At 33.7% G+C, this 18307-nt stretch overlaps 1 protein-coding gene across 1 annotated transcript; it reads right to left on the bottom strand.

Moving 5' to 3' along the window:
• Nucleotides 1–1029: 1029 nt before the first annotated feature.
• LOC125059074 (cell wall protein DAN4-like) lies at nt 1030–3231 on the bottom strand. The gene is made up of 3 exons (XM_047663274.1): nt 2894–3231; nt 1144–1886; nt 1030–1044 (listed from the first exon to the last, which is right to left on the bottom strand). Exons 1-3 carry the CDS (start codon nt 3039–3041, stop codon nt 1030–1032), a joined length of 906 nt encoding a protein of 301 aa, XP_047519230.1. The 5' UTR covers nt 3042–3231.
• Nucleotides 3232–18307: the final 15076 nt, after the last annotated feature.

Genomic DNA, 18307 nt, shown 5'->3' with positions numbered 1-18307 from the left:
GTAAACTGAACTTTATTGACTATAATGACTCCTTTTCCAGTCTTTGATTATTTAATTGTATGTAATTAATTATTTGCATGCAATCAAAAACTATTTTTAATAATGCCAGAGAAGTATAACTTCTTACGCGCGTACATAAGTACACGCACCCATTTTTTTGTATGTAATTAATATATAATTGTTATATTAGTCACTTTATAAGTTATAGCTTTGTCATCAATATTTAAATCCAACTTTATATATGTACAACTGTATATGTACGCACCCATTTTTACGTATTCGCCGCGCGAGCCAAATCACCAAAACTATAACCGTCCCAACTGCGCGCGAGCCAACGACTGAAGCTCCTTTGATGCGGTCTCAAAAACCGACAGCGAGCGGATCGACCCGCGGCACGTTCGAGTGCGGCAATGTTCGAGTCGCCGCGCGCGGCGATCCCGTCTACATAGAGCGCGGCCGCCGCGCGCGCCAATGTTCGATGGTTTGCCGCGCTTAGGCCCTTCTCCCATTACGATACTTGTAGGTTACGATACTCGAGTATAATACTAGTTGGATACATGTTCGCTACGCGACGCTCGCATATTATGCTACTGAAAAATTACTAAATTCATCATTTGTGCAAACTTGTTTTTTGTAGACGGACGTTATGTCGAGCGACTCCAGTGACGAAGAAGCTCTTGCAGTTTTTCTGTTTTATAGAAATAGAAGACGTCAACGCAAGAGTAGAAAATACTGGATTCATCCATATATTGAAAGAAACATAAATTGTAGAGTTTTTGTAGCCGCACAAGAACTACAACATGATGATAAGAAATTTTTATCTTTCTACCGAATGTCTAAAGAGACCTACTTGCATCTTGTTACATTATTAAAACCAGCTATACATCAACGAAATACTAAATTTAGAGAATGTGTCAGTGCGGAAGAAAGGATTCTGATAACCCTAAGGTAAATAATACTTCATTGTGACATATGTAGGTAATTAAATGTTTATTAAATTTTAATATGTAAGTACTTTATAATTATTACTTATTCTTCATCTTCCTGTGATAATAACATAGGTATTGATTCATAATAAAGACTGGCAGTATTTGATTGTACTACATTCAGACTTTCGTTTATGGTAATTGGCGTACTTATTACCTCGGCAGCACTCATCGGTGAAGGAGTAGAATAAAGTGTGATGGGACTATTCATATTTTCACTACTTTGGTCCATTATATCGTCTATTAATGCAAGCACTCTTCTCTTAAACAGTCTTCTTTGACTATCAGTCATTTTGTTCACGTCCGATAGTAAACTCAGTAAGAACATTTTGTTTGAATTTTCAGTACTGTCACAGTTTTCTAGAATTTTAGATTGTTTAAATTTAAAATAAGCTGAAATGTCTTGCTCGGCTTGAGTTTCTTCCAGCTTCTTCCGTTTTTTTTTATTATTTGTTGATGGTGGTGGTGGTGGTAATTGCTGTTGCGAGATTGGTTGAGTGCTTGTACTAGTAGAAGGAAGAGATGATTGCTGTTGCGAGATTGGTTGAGTGCTTGTACTAGTAGAAGGAAGAGATGATTGCTGTTGCGAGATTGGTTGAGTGTTTGTACTAGTAGAAGGAAGAGATGATTGCTGTTGCGAGATTGGTTGAGTGCTTGTAGGTACATTTTCTGTGAACTGTGTTTGTTCACATAGTTCAAGATCAGGTGTCTGTGGTTCTATCGTCTCTTTCAAATTTCCTGATGGTTTTCCTGCTGTTTTTATGAAGGGTACAGTAAATTGCATATAGTCTGCTAAGTAGTATGGTTTTTTTTGTGCAGTACCTGCTCCACTTTTGGCCGGTTTCAAGTGGCGAACAAAAACACTACGTAGATTTTTCCACTTTTCTTTAGCTTCTGATCCTGAAAATAACCTTAATATTAATTGTTTTTCAGATATTTGGGGTCAGGTTGTACGTTTGTAAGCCTAGGATTGTATTTTGCAAGAGGAGATAATACAATTTGCAAGGTCATAGCTGAAATGACAGTTATAATATGGGAGATATTAAATGGAGACTATATGCCATTACCAGATGTGCAACATTGGAAAGACATTGCTGCTCGTTTTGATCGCCTCTGGAATTTACCCAACTGCTTAGGGGCATGTGATGGTAAACACATCAGAATAGAAAAATTACCAGATTCAGGATCAAGTAATTTTAATTACAAATCCTACCATTCGATAGTTTTAATGACATGTTGTGATTCCGATGGATTATTTACTGTTATCGAGACTGGCTATGCGGGTAGGAACAGCGACGGTGGAATTTTCAGTGCTTCCAGGATCAAACGTTGGATAGAACATGGACGTCTTAATATTCCTTTACATTCCAAACTTCCTAATGACCAATCTAACTATGAATTTCCATACTATTTTATTGGGGATGAGGCATTTCCCCTTCTATCTTACTTGATGAGACCATATCCCCAAAGAACCTTGAATGACTTGAGAAGGGTATTTAACTACAGACTAAGCCGAGGGAGGAATACAATTGAATGTGCTTTTGGGATGATGGCTGAAAAATTTCAAGTATTAAGTACTGCTATAAGATGTCATACAATAGAAAAAGTATCAAATATAATAAAAGCAGTGTGTATTTTACACAACTATGTTCGAAAACGTGAGGGTATTCTATATAGTCCAAGGGAGTTTATACAAAACAGATCGGTCACTATTCCCGTTACAACGACAATACCACCTCATAATATAGAAATAACGGCAAATATGTCACCACATAATCAACGAAATTATTTAGCAAACTACTTTATATCTGAGCAAGGTTCATTGCCTTGGCAATACCAATCCTGTTTGCAGAATACAATGTAACATTGATAATAATAAACTATGTATGTGTACAAAAAAAACCAACCTGTTATTTGAAATTTGTTCCCAATTTCTGCCCAAGTCTTGTCTATTATATTTTTTCGCATGTATTCAGGTAGTTTGTAGTTATATAAACAAGCATGTTTTTCAATTTCTTGTACAAACTTAATATTTGTTTCTTGCTCCGCCGCCATCTTGTCGAAACGCGCGAGACGCGACGCACAAGCGACCAACACGGCGGGTATCGCGAGACTAGTCGCGAACGCGTAGAATACCAGTATCGTAATGTGAGAGTGTCCATATAAATGTATGTGAGATACTTCGCGGCGACTAGTCTCCGAGACTAGAGTCGCGCGGGCGTATCGTAATGGGAGAAGGGCCTTAATGTATACGCAGCTTAAGTCTCGTCTCTGAAGCTTACTCTATAAGGTTGCGTTAAACCAATTCGCATTGTCTGTTCAAGTTAATTGTTGGTCTTAACATAATTTAGTATAACTGAGCACTGTAATTGACGCAATATTAGAATTATAATCAATTAAGAAAATTACCCAACTGAATTTGGTTCCATAAGTTAACTGTGTTGTGTATTTTATGCTTCAAATTAATTAACAAACATATGTTACCTCAAACCGCTTTAATTAACGTTTAAACTGAAGATGTATGGATAATTAACAATTTAACAAAAGAACTAAATAGACATATAAAATCATATTGTGATAGGATAATGAAAAACTTAATAGAAAATATTTCGAGTATTAAAAATAAACAGCCTTCACCTCGGAAAACCACAAAACCATTGAAAATACCTATTGTCCACGTATTTCCTTTAAAAAAGTGGCAAAGAAATTATTTTTTTCTTGACTAACTAGCTACAGTTGAAATAACAATGAACAAGATGAGACACGATTTTTATATCGTGAAATAAATAACAGGATATGTTTTAAGTTATTTGCCTAGAAAGGGAATTGTAAAATTAACAAATATAGTGAAGGCTTCGTGAATGCATAAGATATATGTTACACGATTGTGGAAATTAGCAGAAGTCTTAATGATTCCCAATCCAGAGTAACCACCACATGAAACAAGTTCAAATAGACCTATCTCTATCTCCTATTTTCTCCAAGTTTTTAGAAAGATTCTAACTAAAAAGGCTCAAGCCAATATTAGAAGATATAAAGCTTATAACTAAACTTAAACTAAACTAAACTTAAACATGTATTTGGATTTAGAGAAAAGCACTTGACTATTGATCAAGTTCATATGTTTACTAACACCATAGCAGGCTCTTGAAGTGAAAAAAATTATGCAACTATATTTCTAGTCAACAAGCTTTTGATAAAGTCTTACCTAGACTTTTATCAAATGTAAATGTATCAAATTTGACATTAAAAACCAAATATTCAGGGTGAGCTACGATGATTCATACTCATAACTGATGGAAATCATTGCGGGTATACCACCAGGAAGTTTATTAGGGCCGATCCTGTACCTCATATACATTACTGATGGTACTGCAATAATATCTACCATGATAACCATGCAAAACCCATTGAAGTTGCTTTAAATAATATAAAAGTACGTACACAGAACAGATCGAACTTTGAAAGAAAACGAGAAGCTCCGCGAGGAAAATATATTAAATGGATGCTACTGCAGGGACAAGCGTATGCCTACTGCTTAGCAATAAAGCCAATGAAATGGTTTAAAACCACAGAATGAACTCTCAAAACAATATATTTATATATATTCATTAACACAAACATTTATTTACACTGTTTTATTATTATGATTCGTCTTTTTCTCACAAATTGTAGTGCTTCAATTGAAACAGTCTTATCTTTAATTTTCATGAAAAACGGCTATAAATTCGAACATTTAGAAATATCGAAGTGTCCAAAGAAATAAGATTTACAGCTCGAAATTCCAGTACGCCGTAAAAATCAACAAAGGAACACTTATATCTTTCTCGTAACGAGAAAATAGAAAATGGGCGTTATTTTTCCGCTTTAGATAAAGCTGGTGTCGCATTTTACGGATTGTAATCAGCTTCGATGTACGTTAGCGTGAAAGTTTGTGTTGCAACTTGGCTGTTAAGATATTTTCAGCTTTTTTGTCGGAAATTACTTTCACCATTTAGTGGCAATGGTTACGTATGCGTAAAAAGGGATAAATGTATGCTATAGGCTTAAGTACTTTAGTTATTGAACCATAATTTCACAATATTTATATTTTTATTTTTTTAAGATAGAACAAAAATACATACAACCCATATTTTTTATTTGTTAACTTAAATCTTACGACTTGAACTCTGAGGTTTATATAGAGCAAAATTACAGAAAAACCGAAAAAGTTTTCATTCCGGAAAACCGAATAGTCTCTGGGGTAGCATAGCAAAATGTTCCATGTTGGTAGATATTTACTAAAAAGATAGGCTAGGCATTAAGAAGAAACGAAGTTCGCGGGGGCAGCTAGTATCTATATAATGATGTATGACCACTATGCTTGACGCATATCGCGTCCCTCATTTTATTAAACCGATGAAAAAATAATTGTTTTAGGTTGAAATTCTTTCGTGTCTTTAAACAATTGTGAGTCAAAAATTACTAAAACAATTTTTTTTGTACAACACAAACAAAGACGCAGAAATATCTCATATCCGAATATGAACATATATTTAGTTGGCAAAGAAGAAGTCGCTTACGAACATACTCGTAAATGAACATGTTCAGTTCCTGGGTCAAATGTTTTAAGTAATGTGAAAATATAACATATAATCCGCGTTAAACAAACTAATTTAATTAAATAAATGCTATAATGCAAATGCGGAAGAGAGTTCCTGCGTCTGGATATACTCTCAGGGCGTAACTCCAACTATTTAGGTACCTAATCGCCACGGCTATAAAGTAGATGGCCTAAGTGAGCAAACTGAGCCTTTGCTCGTAAAGTACACATGCAAATGTCACTCTAAAATCGATGTCATATCCAATTATTATTAAGTAAAATTCCATAAAGCGTTAATGAAATTCCAATAACAGTATTAATTTGCGTCCCAGAGCTCAATCAGTATATGTTTCGATTTTATTAAAGATTTAAAATATTCAGTACAAAAAAGCACGTATTTTTTTCAAGTATAAAAGACCGGCGATGCCCTCGCAAGCCCTCTGGCATTGAGTGTCCATGGGCGGCGTATCACTTAACATCAGGTGTGCTCCTGCCCGTTTGCCCCTGTTCTTTAAAAATGTATAAAGGCTTTGTAAAATATATTTCATATTGTGATAATTTATGCGTGAGGCGTAAATATTACCAATTCTTGAAAGGCCGGCAACGCACTTGCGAGCCTTCTGGCATTGTGAGTGTCCATGGGCGGCGGTATCACTTAACATCAGGTGAGCCTCCTGCGCGTTTGCCTCCTATTAGGTACATAAAAAAAAATATGACTATATTTTTATATTCCGATGTTTATCAGTATAACGAGACACTATAAACGGTTAATTTTTGTTATTCGTAATGAGTACCAAAATAGCACGGTCATCATTAGTAATGTTTAGTAAGGATTTATGATATTGTTGACACGCAACGCAAGTCCCGATCGATGGAAAGCTTTTACCATTTTTTCGATTGAATCTGATAAATACATCAAACTGTATTGAAAGTTTGAGGAGATTAACTTTTCATATATTTCTCCTCGCAGAATATAATTTCGAAAAATACTTACAGAATAATGAAACTTAAGCGGCATTTAGAAAGGACTTTTTGACAATTGACAATTCTGTCATTCAAACGTCAATATCAGTGCTGTTGACAAGTATCGTGAAAAATATTGATTGAGTCTTAATAAGAAACCCCACGAAGCCCTCGTTTTCTGTCAAAATAAGATGAGTGATGTACCAAATTTGGGTTTGCAACGAGGGTAATATTAACATCATTTTTCACTAAGATGATTTAATGTGAAGGCAAAAATACCTTGACTTTCCACTGTTTTTTACTCGTCTTACATCCTATTTCATCTTATTAAAATCATTGCTGCTGAAGTAAATATATAGAATAAAAATCTGTTAATTCTAACTAGACATGCACGACTAATTACGTTAAATTTAAACCACATATGATAATAACTTTACACAAGAAAAGAGCGTGATTCTTAAAAGGCTGGCATCACACTTGCGAGCCTTTTGGCATATGAGTGGCTATGGGCGGCCATCTCTTAACATCAGGTGAGCCTCCAACCCGTTTGACTCCTGTTACTTAAAAAAAATACATCATGACAATTACACGAAACAGAAGGAAAGTAAAATGAAATAAATGAAGACGAGTAAGTAATTGGGCGGTCCTGCTAAAAGCAGACTCAGTTTCTTCCAGAAAACCCAAACATAAATAATATAAACATTAAATATTACACGAAACTAATTAATATAAAAATAGACATACATAAAAATATAAGAGGTTTAATTGTGCAGTGTTGTTAGTTGTTTCTTAAATGTAAATTTAGTTTACGAGCTCTGCACGGCTTCAGGTAGGTATACGCCAACCGAATGGCAGTGACGGTGAATGAGACGTTATACTTAGATATTTAAGAATAATCTAGTCACACTATCTGCAACTCTTTCATTTATCAGCCTTTACACACGTCTTAGATTTTTAAATTGTCTAAAACGTGCTATTTTTCTAACAGACGTAGAAAGAATAAATCCGGGGCAGAGCAACGCCTGACTTTAAATTGCAGGCCTAACAGGGCCTAGCCTAGATTGGCCTTTTAAATCTAACCTAAATAGTATCATTTACTTCACTCCATATTCATTTTCTGTAAACACCAAGTGATTCACTCCAATCGTGAAGAAAGTGTCAAAGAAACGTGAACATATCGGTATAGTAAAGTGCGGTTTTATTACGGCAATAAAACAAAAAGGGCGGGACAAAGGTCAAAATAATACGCGGAGAATATAACCTTGCTTCATAAGTTAAAAGCCCATCGCCCACAGGTACAGGAGTCCATTAGCTGATGTCGAAATGTTTACTATTTTATCGGAGTACAACGGAAAATTATGGCTATAATTTGAACGTTGCTTTTGTTACCTTAAATTGTCGGGCTATTTATAAATGTTAGTTTATATTCATACACTATACTCAACACAAAAAAGAACGAGTTTATGCCCTCTTACTTCGTTTTTTTAGTAGTTTAAAAATAGACTAAATGTTTAGTCTAGAGATTGGTTGTTCAATCTAAAGCAACATTTTAATCCTGTTATATGTTTAAACTGAAACTGTCATTCTTGTTCATTCATATTTATTTATTAAAGATAGTTATGAATATTTTTTGAATAACTTTAAGAATTTTTTAAAACGATTCTGTATTCCTATAGAAAGTAATACAATAAAAAATGTGAAATTAATTTACTTTTAATGCTATTCATGTGTAAGAATTTATTACGGATATTTGTGAACTTAACGTCAACAACAATGTTGTAAAAAGGAGAACTTTGACGAATTTAGGAAACTTATAACATTATAATTTCGTAAGGTTATTTCGAACTTTTTATAAATAAAAATCAAATGGCGGCACAACCTTTTAGGTCTGAGATCTAATTTCCGTATCTGTTCGAGATCATTGGTATATTCCAATAGGAAAGTAGGTGATCAGATTTCTGTGCCTGACGCTATCAACTTTATGGCTCTAAGACCTGCCCACCATAACAGAGAGTCTTAAATGCGCACATAGACAGAAAGTATATTTGTGCACTGGTAGAAACTACGACCTCAGAAACGAGATTCTAGTAATACATGATCGACAATTTGGAAAAACTATGTAACTAAATGCGTCGTTAAAATTTGTAATTGAGACATAAATGCAACGCTACAAGCGGAAAACGAAAAGAGTTGGTAAATTGAGCCTTAATTAGAAGTGTCAATCTACTGAAATCGCTCTCTAGAGGGAATTTACTGGAACTCTTGTTACATCATTGTTACTTTGCACTATTTTTATTCCTTCTTCAAAGACAATTTACTTTTGTCAATAGGATTAGTTTTTACGATTCGGTATAGTTCTATATATACCCTGTACTTGTGTTTGTATGAAAAACATTAATTTAATATCCTATTACCACTACGAGGAGACCATAAACCTACCTTTAATTCGTGTCAATATTTACCGGTGCTCGAGTAATTTAACGCCGCAGTGTTGGCCTTCGATCCCCAGCTGTGCACCAATGGACTTTCTTTCTAAATGCGCATTTAACATTCGCTCGAACGGTGAAGGAAAACATTAAGGAAACCAGCTTGCTTTAAACCCAAAAAGTCGAACACATGTTGCAGGCACAGGAGGCTGATCACCTACTTGCCTATTAGACCTAGAAAGGTAGCGCAACTGATTTTGATTTATTATTAGAAAAGATTGTATAAAGTGTCAAATTTTACATACCTTTTTTGTCATCAGTCGCACTGTACGCGTGAAAGATGTTGTTGTTTATTCAAAGTTTTTATTATTAAATTAAGTCTGTGCCCTCGTAGATTATTCAAGCTAGCGATAGACATTATATAGCTAATTTGCTATTCAATCATAGACAAACTCTGGCAAAATTCCTTGGGAGGAATATATAAAACAGTGGTTTATAAACACATCCTTTATGTAGTTTCCATTAAATAAGATATTGAAAGGTTGAATTTCCGCCTCAGATTTCCCTAATTAAGTACACCATATGCGAAGGAGTATCATTAATCTAAACTTGTTAGTTTGGTAAGCCACGCCCTAACTTCGTGAAACACATGTGCAAACCAAATCTTAGAATATAATAATAATTGTTTCGAACTATGTGAGATGTTGTAGGTTTTATAAGTAACGCATATTTTTAAATTATTTTGTATATCTCGGTGGCGCAAACAGGCATCATAAGCCCAGTAGCGTAGCTAGGCAACCAAGGGCCCTGGGGCAAATTGAAATATGGGGCCCCCTGTTGTGTAAACTGATAAGGTTTTATCAAATAAAAATATACAAATACTTTAAAAATGCTAAGCTACTGGATAAGCAACCTGTCATATTTATTTTGAAAATGGGAGAAAAATTTCAGTTCGATCGAGATTTCTGGTAAGGATTTGAGGGCCCCCTAAGCTTGAGGGCCCCGGGGCACTGCCCCGCCTAGCCCCTAGGTAGCTACGCCACTGCATAAGCCCTCAGAGACTGAGATCATAAGTTCAAACCCAACAAAATCATAATTGTTTCGAGTGATAAATAAAGCACACAGTGTTATAGGTTTTGGGATTTTATATGATGAGAGATTCAGTAATATATTATTTTTACCGTATCCGTATCTTATGGAGTATTTATACCCAACTCAAAAATATATATAATTCATCGTAGAAAGCTACAAACAATCGAATAACTTGCGCGTTTGTATCATTTATCACATGGTTTGGTGGTTATAATAAATCTACTGGCTATATGATTTATTTGTACTAAAGAATATGTTTAATAAATAAATAAATCAGTGGCGCTACAACCTTAGGTCTGGCCCCAGATTTCTGAATCTGTTTCATGATCATTTTTAAATCTAATAGGCAAGTAGGTGATCAGCCTCCAATGCCTAGGACACACCGTCGACTTTTTGGGTCTAAGGCAAGCCGCCCTTGTAGACCGATGGGAAGAACGAGCAATAAAAACTTCGTCGCTCTTTTAAATCGTCAGTTTTTTTACAAAATTTCGGAAACTTCTAAGCTAGAATGCATTATTTTTTAAATATAATTAGTCAGTTATTTATATTTTTGCTAGCTAATATATTTCTTTCATATACATATACATATATCTACTGTATTAGGCAGAATACAATTTTCCACCCGTATCACTGAGACGTCCATCGTTCCATAACTGAGCGTTTTTTAAGATAGCTGCCCACTGAAGAATTTCCACACTAATTAGATTTAGACCAGAAAAGAGCGTACCAACTCTTAAGCACCTGCAAGCCTTTTGACAGTAAAATCAGGTGTTCCTCCTGCCCATTTGCCCCTTTTTCTATAACACTTAACATGTCTTTATAAAAATGCAGACTATCAATTACCCTAAACTAAAATTTTTGTAACATAATACTTAGTAAGCATCTAATATTCACTCGGTAACAGAAAACTCTTTATTAAGATTCGGCCCAGTCAGGCCTACGTAAAAGCGTATATGAGATGGATATTCCTCTAATGTTTGGCGAGCGGTCAACAAAGAGAAGGAGGATTCCAAGGGCCTACTTGATATGGATGGATTTGTGAATTCGTAAGAGGTACATAAATTGATTTTATTGTTCTAATGCGAGTTTTATAATTATCACATCGAGTCTTGAAAACAAAGTCAAAGTTGAAATATATTTAATCATAGTAACTTTACACTTATAAAGTTTTAAATAATTACTGAAATTCATATTACTGCCAGTTCTCAAATTAAGGGCGTAAAATGTACAAGAACTGGCATTATTTTCCACGCTTTTTACTATAGTAATTATAGTATAGTATATAATTATTTATACTGTACCGTAATTATTATAGATAGTAATATAATAATTACGGTATACCGTATTCATATTATATTACAAATAAAATAAAAGATTAAAATTAGTCTGATAGTATGCTCCTCTTATGTATTAGGAACAAATCGTGTGCCTCGTCGTAAATAAATGCCGTACCTATCATATCATATATCTTGAACATCTATTTAATTATCGTTGAGACGTAATAAATAAAATAAAACTGCGATTTTTGAACATACCGCTAAAAACCTAGAAAATAGAACAAATTCATCGAAGGGAAAATGAGACATGTAAAATTCGAAGGGTGTATTAAAATAAAAAAATAAATGACGTGCTATTCATATAGTTAAATACACACATATTGCTTTTAAATTTTGTATTAATATGTATAATTAAATAGAAAAAGAACCCGGGTTATTTGTGATCGGTAAAAAAGGAAAAGGAACTTAATTCGTATCAAGGAATGTCAAAGATCTTCTTAAAAATTTGGGAGCCATTAGTGAAGCTGTCTTTCATGTTGAATTCGAAGGCACTTGTATTATTAACGGGAAACTGAATTATAAATAATTTCGTATTTCGGTTCTTTCTAACCTTAGTACAAAGATTTAATATTTATAAAAACGTCTAAAAAGAATGCATTACGTAACAAACAAAAAATATAAATGAATATTAGCATTTAGCTTAGATTTTACTAACGCAATCAAATACCTATGTCTTCCGAGAAATATATTTTAAAAATTGATTGTGTTTACATTACATTCATGCTTCGGAATATAATATTGTGTAGGTATAATTTTTAATTCGAATTTTAAATTCTTACTAAAGCTGAATGTATATATATTATATATGTTATTTTAGTTTCATCATAGAAAGTAAGTCTTGGTGGCTTAAACGTCTCTTCCAAGCTATATAACCAACCAAAAAATTATATTCATATCATAGAGATTTAGTATGCATAAGTATCATGTGATAGATTCACATACAACATAGTAAGAGCAACTAAGTGCCCATTTATTTAACAAAGTGACTGTATATTATGTAATGCCGTGCATTAGCAATGCTTCGTTAGAGACAGGCTGCAGTCCTGGCTTTAGCTTTGAGCTTTCGTTAGCTTTGAAGTTCACGTCTAATCGAAGCCTGACGAGTATCTGTAAATCTGTTGTTAACTGATATTATTAATAACGACTCAATTTAATGTAGAAATGCGCACACTTTATGAAACATTTCAATTCAGTATCATCGTATTCCTATTTTTAAACTTTTTTTGTGAACGGGTGCTACTTGTGGTGACTGGTCGGACTTGAATTCGTGTATGCGGTGATGTTAGTTATTTTGACTGTGTATTTGCGTGTGGTTCCCACGGGAATGTAAGTGCGTGCTCCTATTTCACCATGCCTCCAGAGGACAAATCTTTGTTTTTCATTTATTTTATTATTATTAATTAACTATTTTTTCCTTAAAATGTCACGTGGAACATGGTGCAGCTCCTTACAAACATTGTGAAATAAAAAACTTGGCGATTAAAAGGAGTGGCGGAAAGTTTATAACTAGTTCTATTCTTCCGTTCTACGCCCATGAATTAAGAACTGGCATTAAATGTAAAATTAGAAGCATTAATATATATTTCTTTTTTGAAGTTCAAAAGTGTACATTGTGTTACCTATATATATAAATGACTTTGATTTTTATTTTAAAAGACACAAGGGTGGCTCAAATTAATATCATTTATTAAAACGTAGCCGTCTTTGCCATTTTCTTTACAGTTTATCCCTACGAACTTAAATACAATCATGAATAAACCAATTACCATGGAACGAAACATTGATTTTACTGCGAGCGTGACCGTGAGCTTCCCAGCTACGATAATATTTCGCTAAAGCCCCAACCAACATTCACATGATCGGTGACGCCATCGTGCGAAATTGAATTTGATCACACCCTCGCCACATGCACGCTCTGTTTACTCTCTCGTCACATATTTGATTGGGTTGACAAATAGTTTTCCTTTGGTTACAAATAAGGCTTCGTTTTTTATAGTTTCAGCTGAATTTCATAAGTTTCACTGTAATGTAAGGGGAAATCGTATTCAATTTCTAGTGAAGTCATTTTGCAATTACTTTTCTAGACTTATTTGAAAATGGAATACTCTAATTTTGTATAAATAAGTTAAATGCGTTACTTGATCAATCAATGTATTTTTATCCCTGCATATTTAGTAGGTTTTATAACCTGTATAAATTTTTATAGTACCGACAGGAGTTAATAGAGTAAAGGGTCTTATATGATCTGTGCATTAATGTATTTTAATTGAAATGTGTATTGAGGATAATAGTTATGTTAAATTGCAAAAGGCAGATTTCATTCGCATATAAGCATTGATCGTAATAAATTGTGAAATTTTGAACTTATACTGTATTTGCTAGGCTTTCAACGTAGATAGCTAAATAAATAACATTAATAATAAATTAGTTAATTGGCACCGTTTTAGTTGAATAACTAATTTGTCTCATACAATCACAGCGAAACACAATTTGAAGGAGTACTTCTGAATTATTAGTACTTCTACGGAAAAATATATCCCCCTGGTCATGACTTTGGTCTAGTTTCAAAAACAAATTCATTCCTGCTACGTTGTTGTGCATAATATATGTAAAAGATAATCAAAAATCTTTTCTGTTACGTAATACTGCCACACTTTCACTTTTCTTATTTTTGCATAGGTAACATTTTTGTATCCAGTAAGGTATGTTCCTTAAATTTGTGTATCTCTTCCTTTGTGAATCTGGTTTAATGGTATTTTTGAGTAAAGATAATTTGAAAATTTGCCATTCTCTCACTAAACTGTATAATTCCGCTGACTCATGTGTAAATCTTCAGGAACCTATAATAATCTAATCAGTTTAAGAAAAGGCTTACGGTTTTGCAAAAAAATATAATATTACTAGCAGACCGGCCAAGCGTTGCTGTGGCTAAGGTTTTTGCTATAATACATAGTAGTAAACTATTCAAAGGAAACGGTAGGAGAACACCAGTCATGGGGTACACCATGCTTTATTGGCGGTTATGTCATTAAATTGTAGCTTATGTGAAACGTTGGTACTTTCAACACAGCGCCATCTGTTAGAATTGTGACTATTAAATAATAAACAAATATTTTGCAATAAAATAATATTGCGGGTATAAATTGAGAGCGGGTATCCTATCTTTTAAGTTGGATCGAACTGCACACGGTGTACAAATTTGATTGATATTGGTTCGGTAGTTTAGGAGTCCATAGCGGACAAACAACGTGACACGTAATTTATATATATTAAGATAAGATATAAATAATAAAAACCTATATCGATACAATATCTAATAATAGCGAAACCTTCCACGTTAATACTGTGTAAATTAACTATTTTAACCATATTTAACATAAAAATCATAACGCATACCGGATTTAATTTATTACTCAAGTTTTGAGTGCGTTCTTTTCCGAATTAGGTACATTTCTTAACTCCTTCGAATTACTTACGTTACCAGAAAACCAAAATCGTCTAATAATATATATCTGAACTGATCATTCACATCGGCATTTTGTGGTTCAAAGGTATAAACAGCGGTTCAAGGCTATTTGAATTTAGATTTTTTTAAATCCTGAACTTTTCCTTTGCTGAACTCGGTTTATTGGTGAACAAGTATTAAAACACTGTTCAGTAAATTCAAAGGCTAAAAAAAAACAAAAATCAGTTAATCGTTATAATTGAATAAGATACGATCCGTCCGCAGATTTTTGCTCCGTCGTCGGCGTTCTTTAAAAACAATATTTCGTAACTATCCCTGTAAGGGTCAACGTGGTACATAATTTATTTTCATTTACAGGGGTCTTTTTTCACTTAGGCTGCCAGTTGGCGACCCAGGTTACGTTAATATGTATATGACGACAAATATTTAATTCCGAGCCGCCTACGCCCTCCGTTTATTTCCTCGCCTATCTTTAATTTTCAAGTAATTTCGACAATAGTTTTTAGTATTATTCTTTTATTTCGTTTTTTTTATAAGTTTCTATCTTGCAATCAGTCAGCTAGAGATGTATTGAGAGCTGTTAGGCGTTCAGAGCAAAATCTCCATTGAGACTGCTCCTCTCTTTCAACCGTGTCTATCAAGACTTAGGATTGGTCGCCTTTTAAGCCTATTTATCAGGTCCGGTATTAGTTAGTTAGTTAGTTGCGTGGCAAGTTATATTATGCATATGCACTTAGGATGCATTTCTAGCCTTTTTTTGTATTTCATACTCCAGGTCTTGATCTCCTCTTTGACAGTCCTGATTTTGAGGTGCTCATGAATCTTCGATGTTTTATAAACCACGGACATACCACAATATCCAGCGATATTTGTTTCAAGATGTAATTTTGAACCCTCTGTATGATACTTATGTTAGAGTCACACGCCGAACCCCATAGTTGAATCCCGTATGTCCAAATTGGTTTCAAGAACATTTCGTAGATGAGTAGCTTATTATATTCTGACAGTTCGGAATTTCTGCCAAGAAGCCAGTAGAGTCCTCTGTATTTCAGGTTGATTCCTTCTCTCTTCTTCTGTATGTGTTTTGTTTTCTTATTTCTTTTAATAATAATTTCTTTTGTAAATATCCAAACTATATATGTTTAAGTTAAGAAATACTACGACCAAGAAGTCGCAATAAATAGTATTTTGTCAGTTCTCGCTCCGTCCCTTGATTGAGTCGCGACTGGCAGTAAATGTAAATTATGATATTGTTTTTTTTACGTTTATGAGTTTTCACGTTATATAGGGAATAAATGATATTTAATTTTAAATCCCTACATCAGGGAAACATGTGTAAATTTATCAGTTAATTTGCATGAATGAACGCACAAGTTTTCACATCTGGTAGGTACTAAGGGTATCTTTGGGCGGTGGCCATTACTTAATCTGAGATATCGTAAAAATACAACGAAATTTAATTTATCAAGACTTTCGGCTTATCATTATAGCATAAAGTAAGGTAAAATTTTTCATTTCTATAAAACTATTTTTATTGGTGACATAAACAAATGCAGAAATATTTCTGCCAAGTACGGAACATAGCGCAGTGTTTGCTCTGTATTTTTATAACACAAATCGAAAATTTCGAATTAAATTGTAAAATATTGCATTTGCTTTGAAAGCAAAAATGGTCCATTCAAGTTGTCACAAGCCCGTCGATTGTAAAGAGAAAACTCGGAATTGCAAATGAAAATAACCACTTTTTTGAATTAGTTTTTAATTGTGTTTTATGAAAAATCCTGTGAAGAGTGTTAGATAGACACATAGATGGACACATTTTAGTCACATTATTAACCATAACTAATCCTATTATTAATAAAAACCAAACTGTTCAATCGCAGCGTTTTAACTAAAATAATACTCATATTTGTCTCTCACAGCGTAAAGTCATATTGACAGAAAGAGATAGATGTAAGAGTAATTTAGCTTAGAGAGTAAATCACAAAAGATTATTTATTCTTTTTTACGTGAACGTTTATTAATAATGACCTCACACTAAACACTTTCAGAGTACTTAATCACTTGTCGTCACTATTCCCACTTTTTTACTGGTCAATTCACTGGTCGCGTTTCGGCCCGCTTATGTATCCTTGGGAATAATTATGAATTATATTCGAAAACTTTCTAAACATGATTGTTACTTAGTAGCTGGTTTTGTATCCTTATCTCACAGTCCTAGAACAAGATCTTTATCTCTTTCGAAAATTACCTCATCCTTGTCGTACAGTTTTCTAAAATGTTCAGTCTGTCTTCGAGAAGGTTCAGATCTTTCCTCTTCTTCGCGAATAATTCCGTCCATGGTCTACTCCTAGAAAGTTCACTCTAAAATGTAACATAAAAGGTCCAGGCCCTGAAAACGCCTGAAAACGCCTGAATAAAAGAGTGACGGAGACTTTATTGACAATTCTTTTTGTCCGTTCTACACCCTTCATTTCAATGTCAATGAATATAAATTAAGCAGCATTAGTTTTCTTACTAACAGTCGTAGTGGACATTTCCTATGAATAATTTATATTTTGATTAGTTTATATAAGTAAGTATTACTCGATTCTATTATAATTGGAATCTTCGCTAACGAATCGATATAGTATCGTACAAGGTACGTATTAATTAACACAAGCTAATTGCAAGCAGTCAGCCTAGAGTATCTGCCGTCTCTGAGAAATACAATTATTATTAGTCTTAAGTTATTATTGCAGAAATGTCACTAACAAATGATACTCAAGTCACTTAACTATGTTAATTAAAAAGTATGTTTTCATTGGGAATCAGTATTGCATTCATAAAAGAATTAAAAAAAAACATCATTTTAACGACTTTTTTTTTAACAAATTTTACTCAGCATTATCCATCTATTCAGATCGAATATAACTAATATAATGACGTCATTTATTTATTCAATATAGTATTATCAACATTATTAACCTACACTGTATTAATAATAATTCAAAATTGATAAATAGAAAACTAAATAAATTAAAAATATTGGTTCCATCTTTAATGTTGTCATTGTCTCGCCGTATTGCGATACCTATTCATTTCGCGAGGTAACACCAGAGGTCGCCGGTACTATTTACCAGGCACCAACTTGAATCGTTATTTATCGCCTGGACACTTGAACCACGCGGCCTAAGAGTCTCTACTCCTAACGGAACAAAATCAAAATTCGAGGAACCGCTTTTATATATTTACCGTTAATTATTTTCTAACTACTATTTTTGGGTTTTCCGTAAGATCGTGAGCATCCATATGCTATAAAATGTTACATTAAACATTAAAAAAAAGTTAAAACTTTGGGTTTACTAAGATATTTTCATAAATAGAGGAGGAATTTCATATATGAGCCGTTGATGAGGGTGAACCATAGTTCATTTCTTATTGACACCAAATTTCCGATTTTTCAAATATAGGTC

Source organism: Pieris napi, chromosome 19, assembly GCF_905475465.1.
Source record: "Pieris napi chromosome 19, ilPieNapi1.2, whole genome shotgun sequence".
Lineage (NCBI taxonomy): Eukaryota > Metazoa > Arthropoda > Insecta > Lepidoptera > Pieridae > Pieris > Pieris napi.
This window is presented reverse-complemented; position numbering and strand designations above follow the sequence as displayed.

Excerpts from the sequence above, each read along its gene's own strand:
- LOC125059074 (XM_047663274.1), bottom strand. The coding sequence starts at position 3,041 with ATGGCGGCGGAGCAAGAAACAAATATTAAGTTTGTACAAGAAATTGAA. Across the intron at positions 1,887-2,893 it reads GAACAAATTTCAAATAACAG|GATCAGAAGCTAAAGAAAAG; the intron begins GTTGGTTTTTTT and ends GGTTATTTTCAG.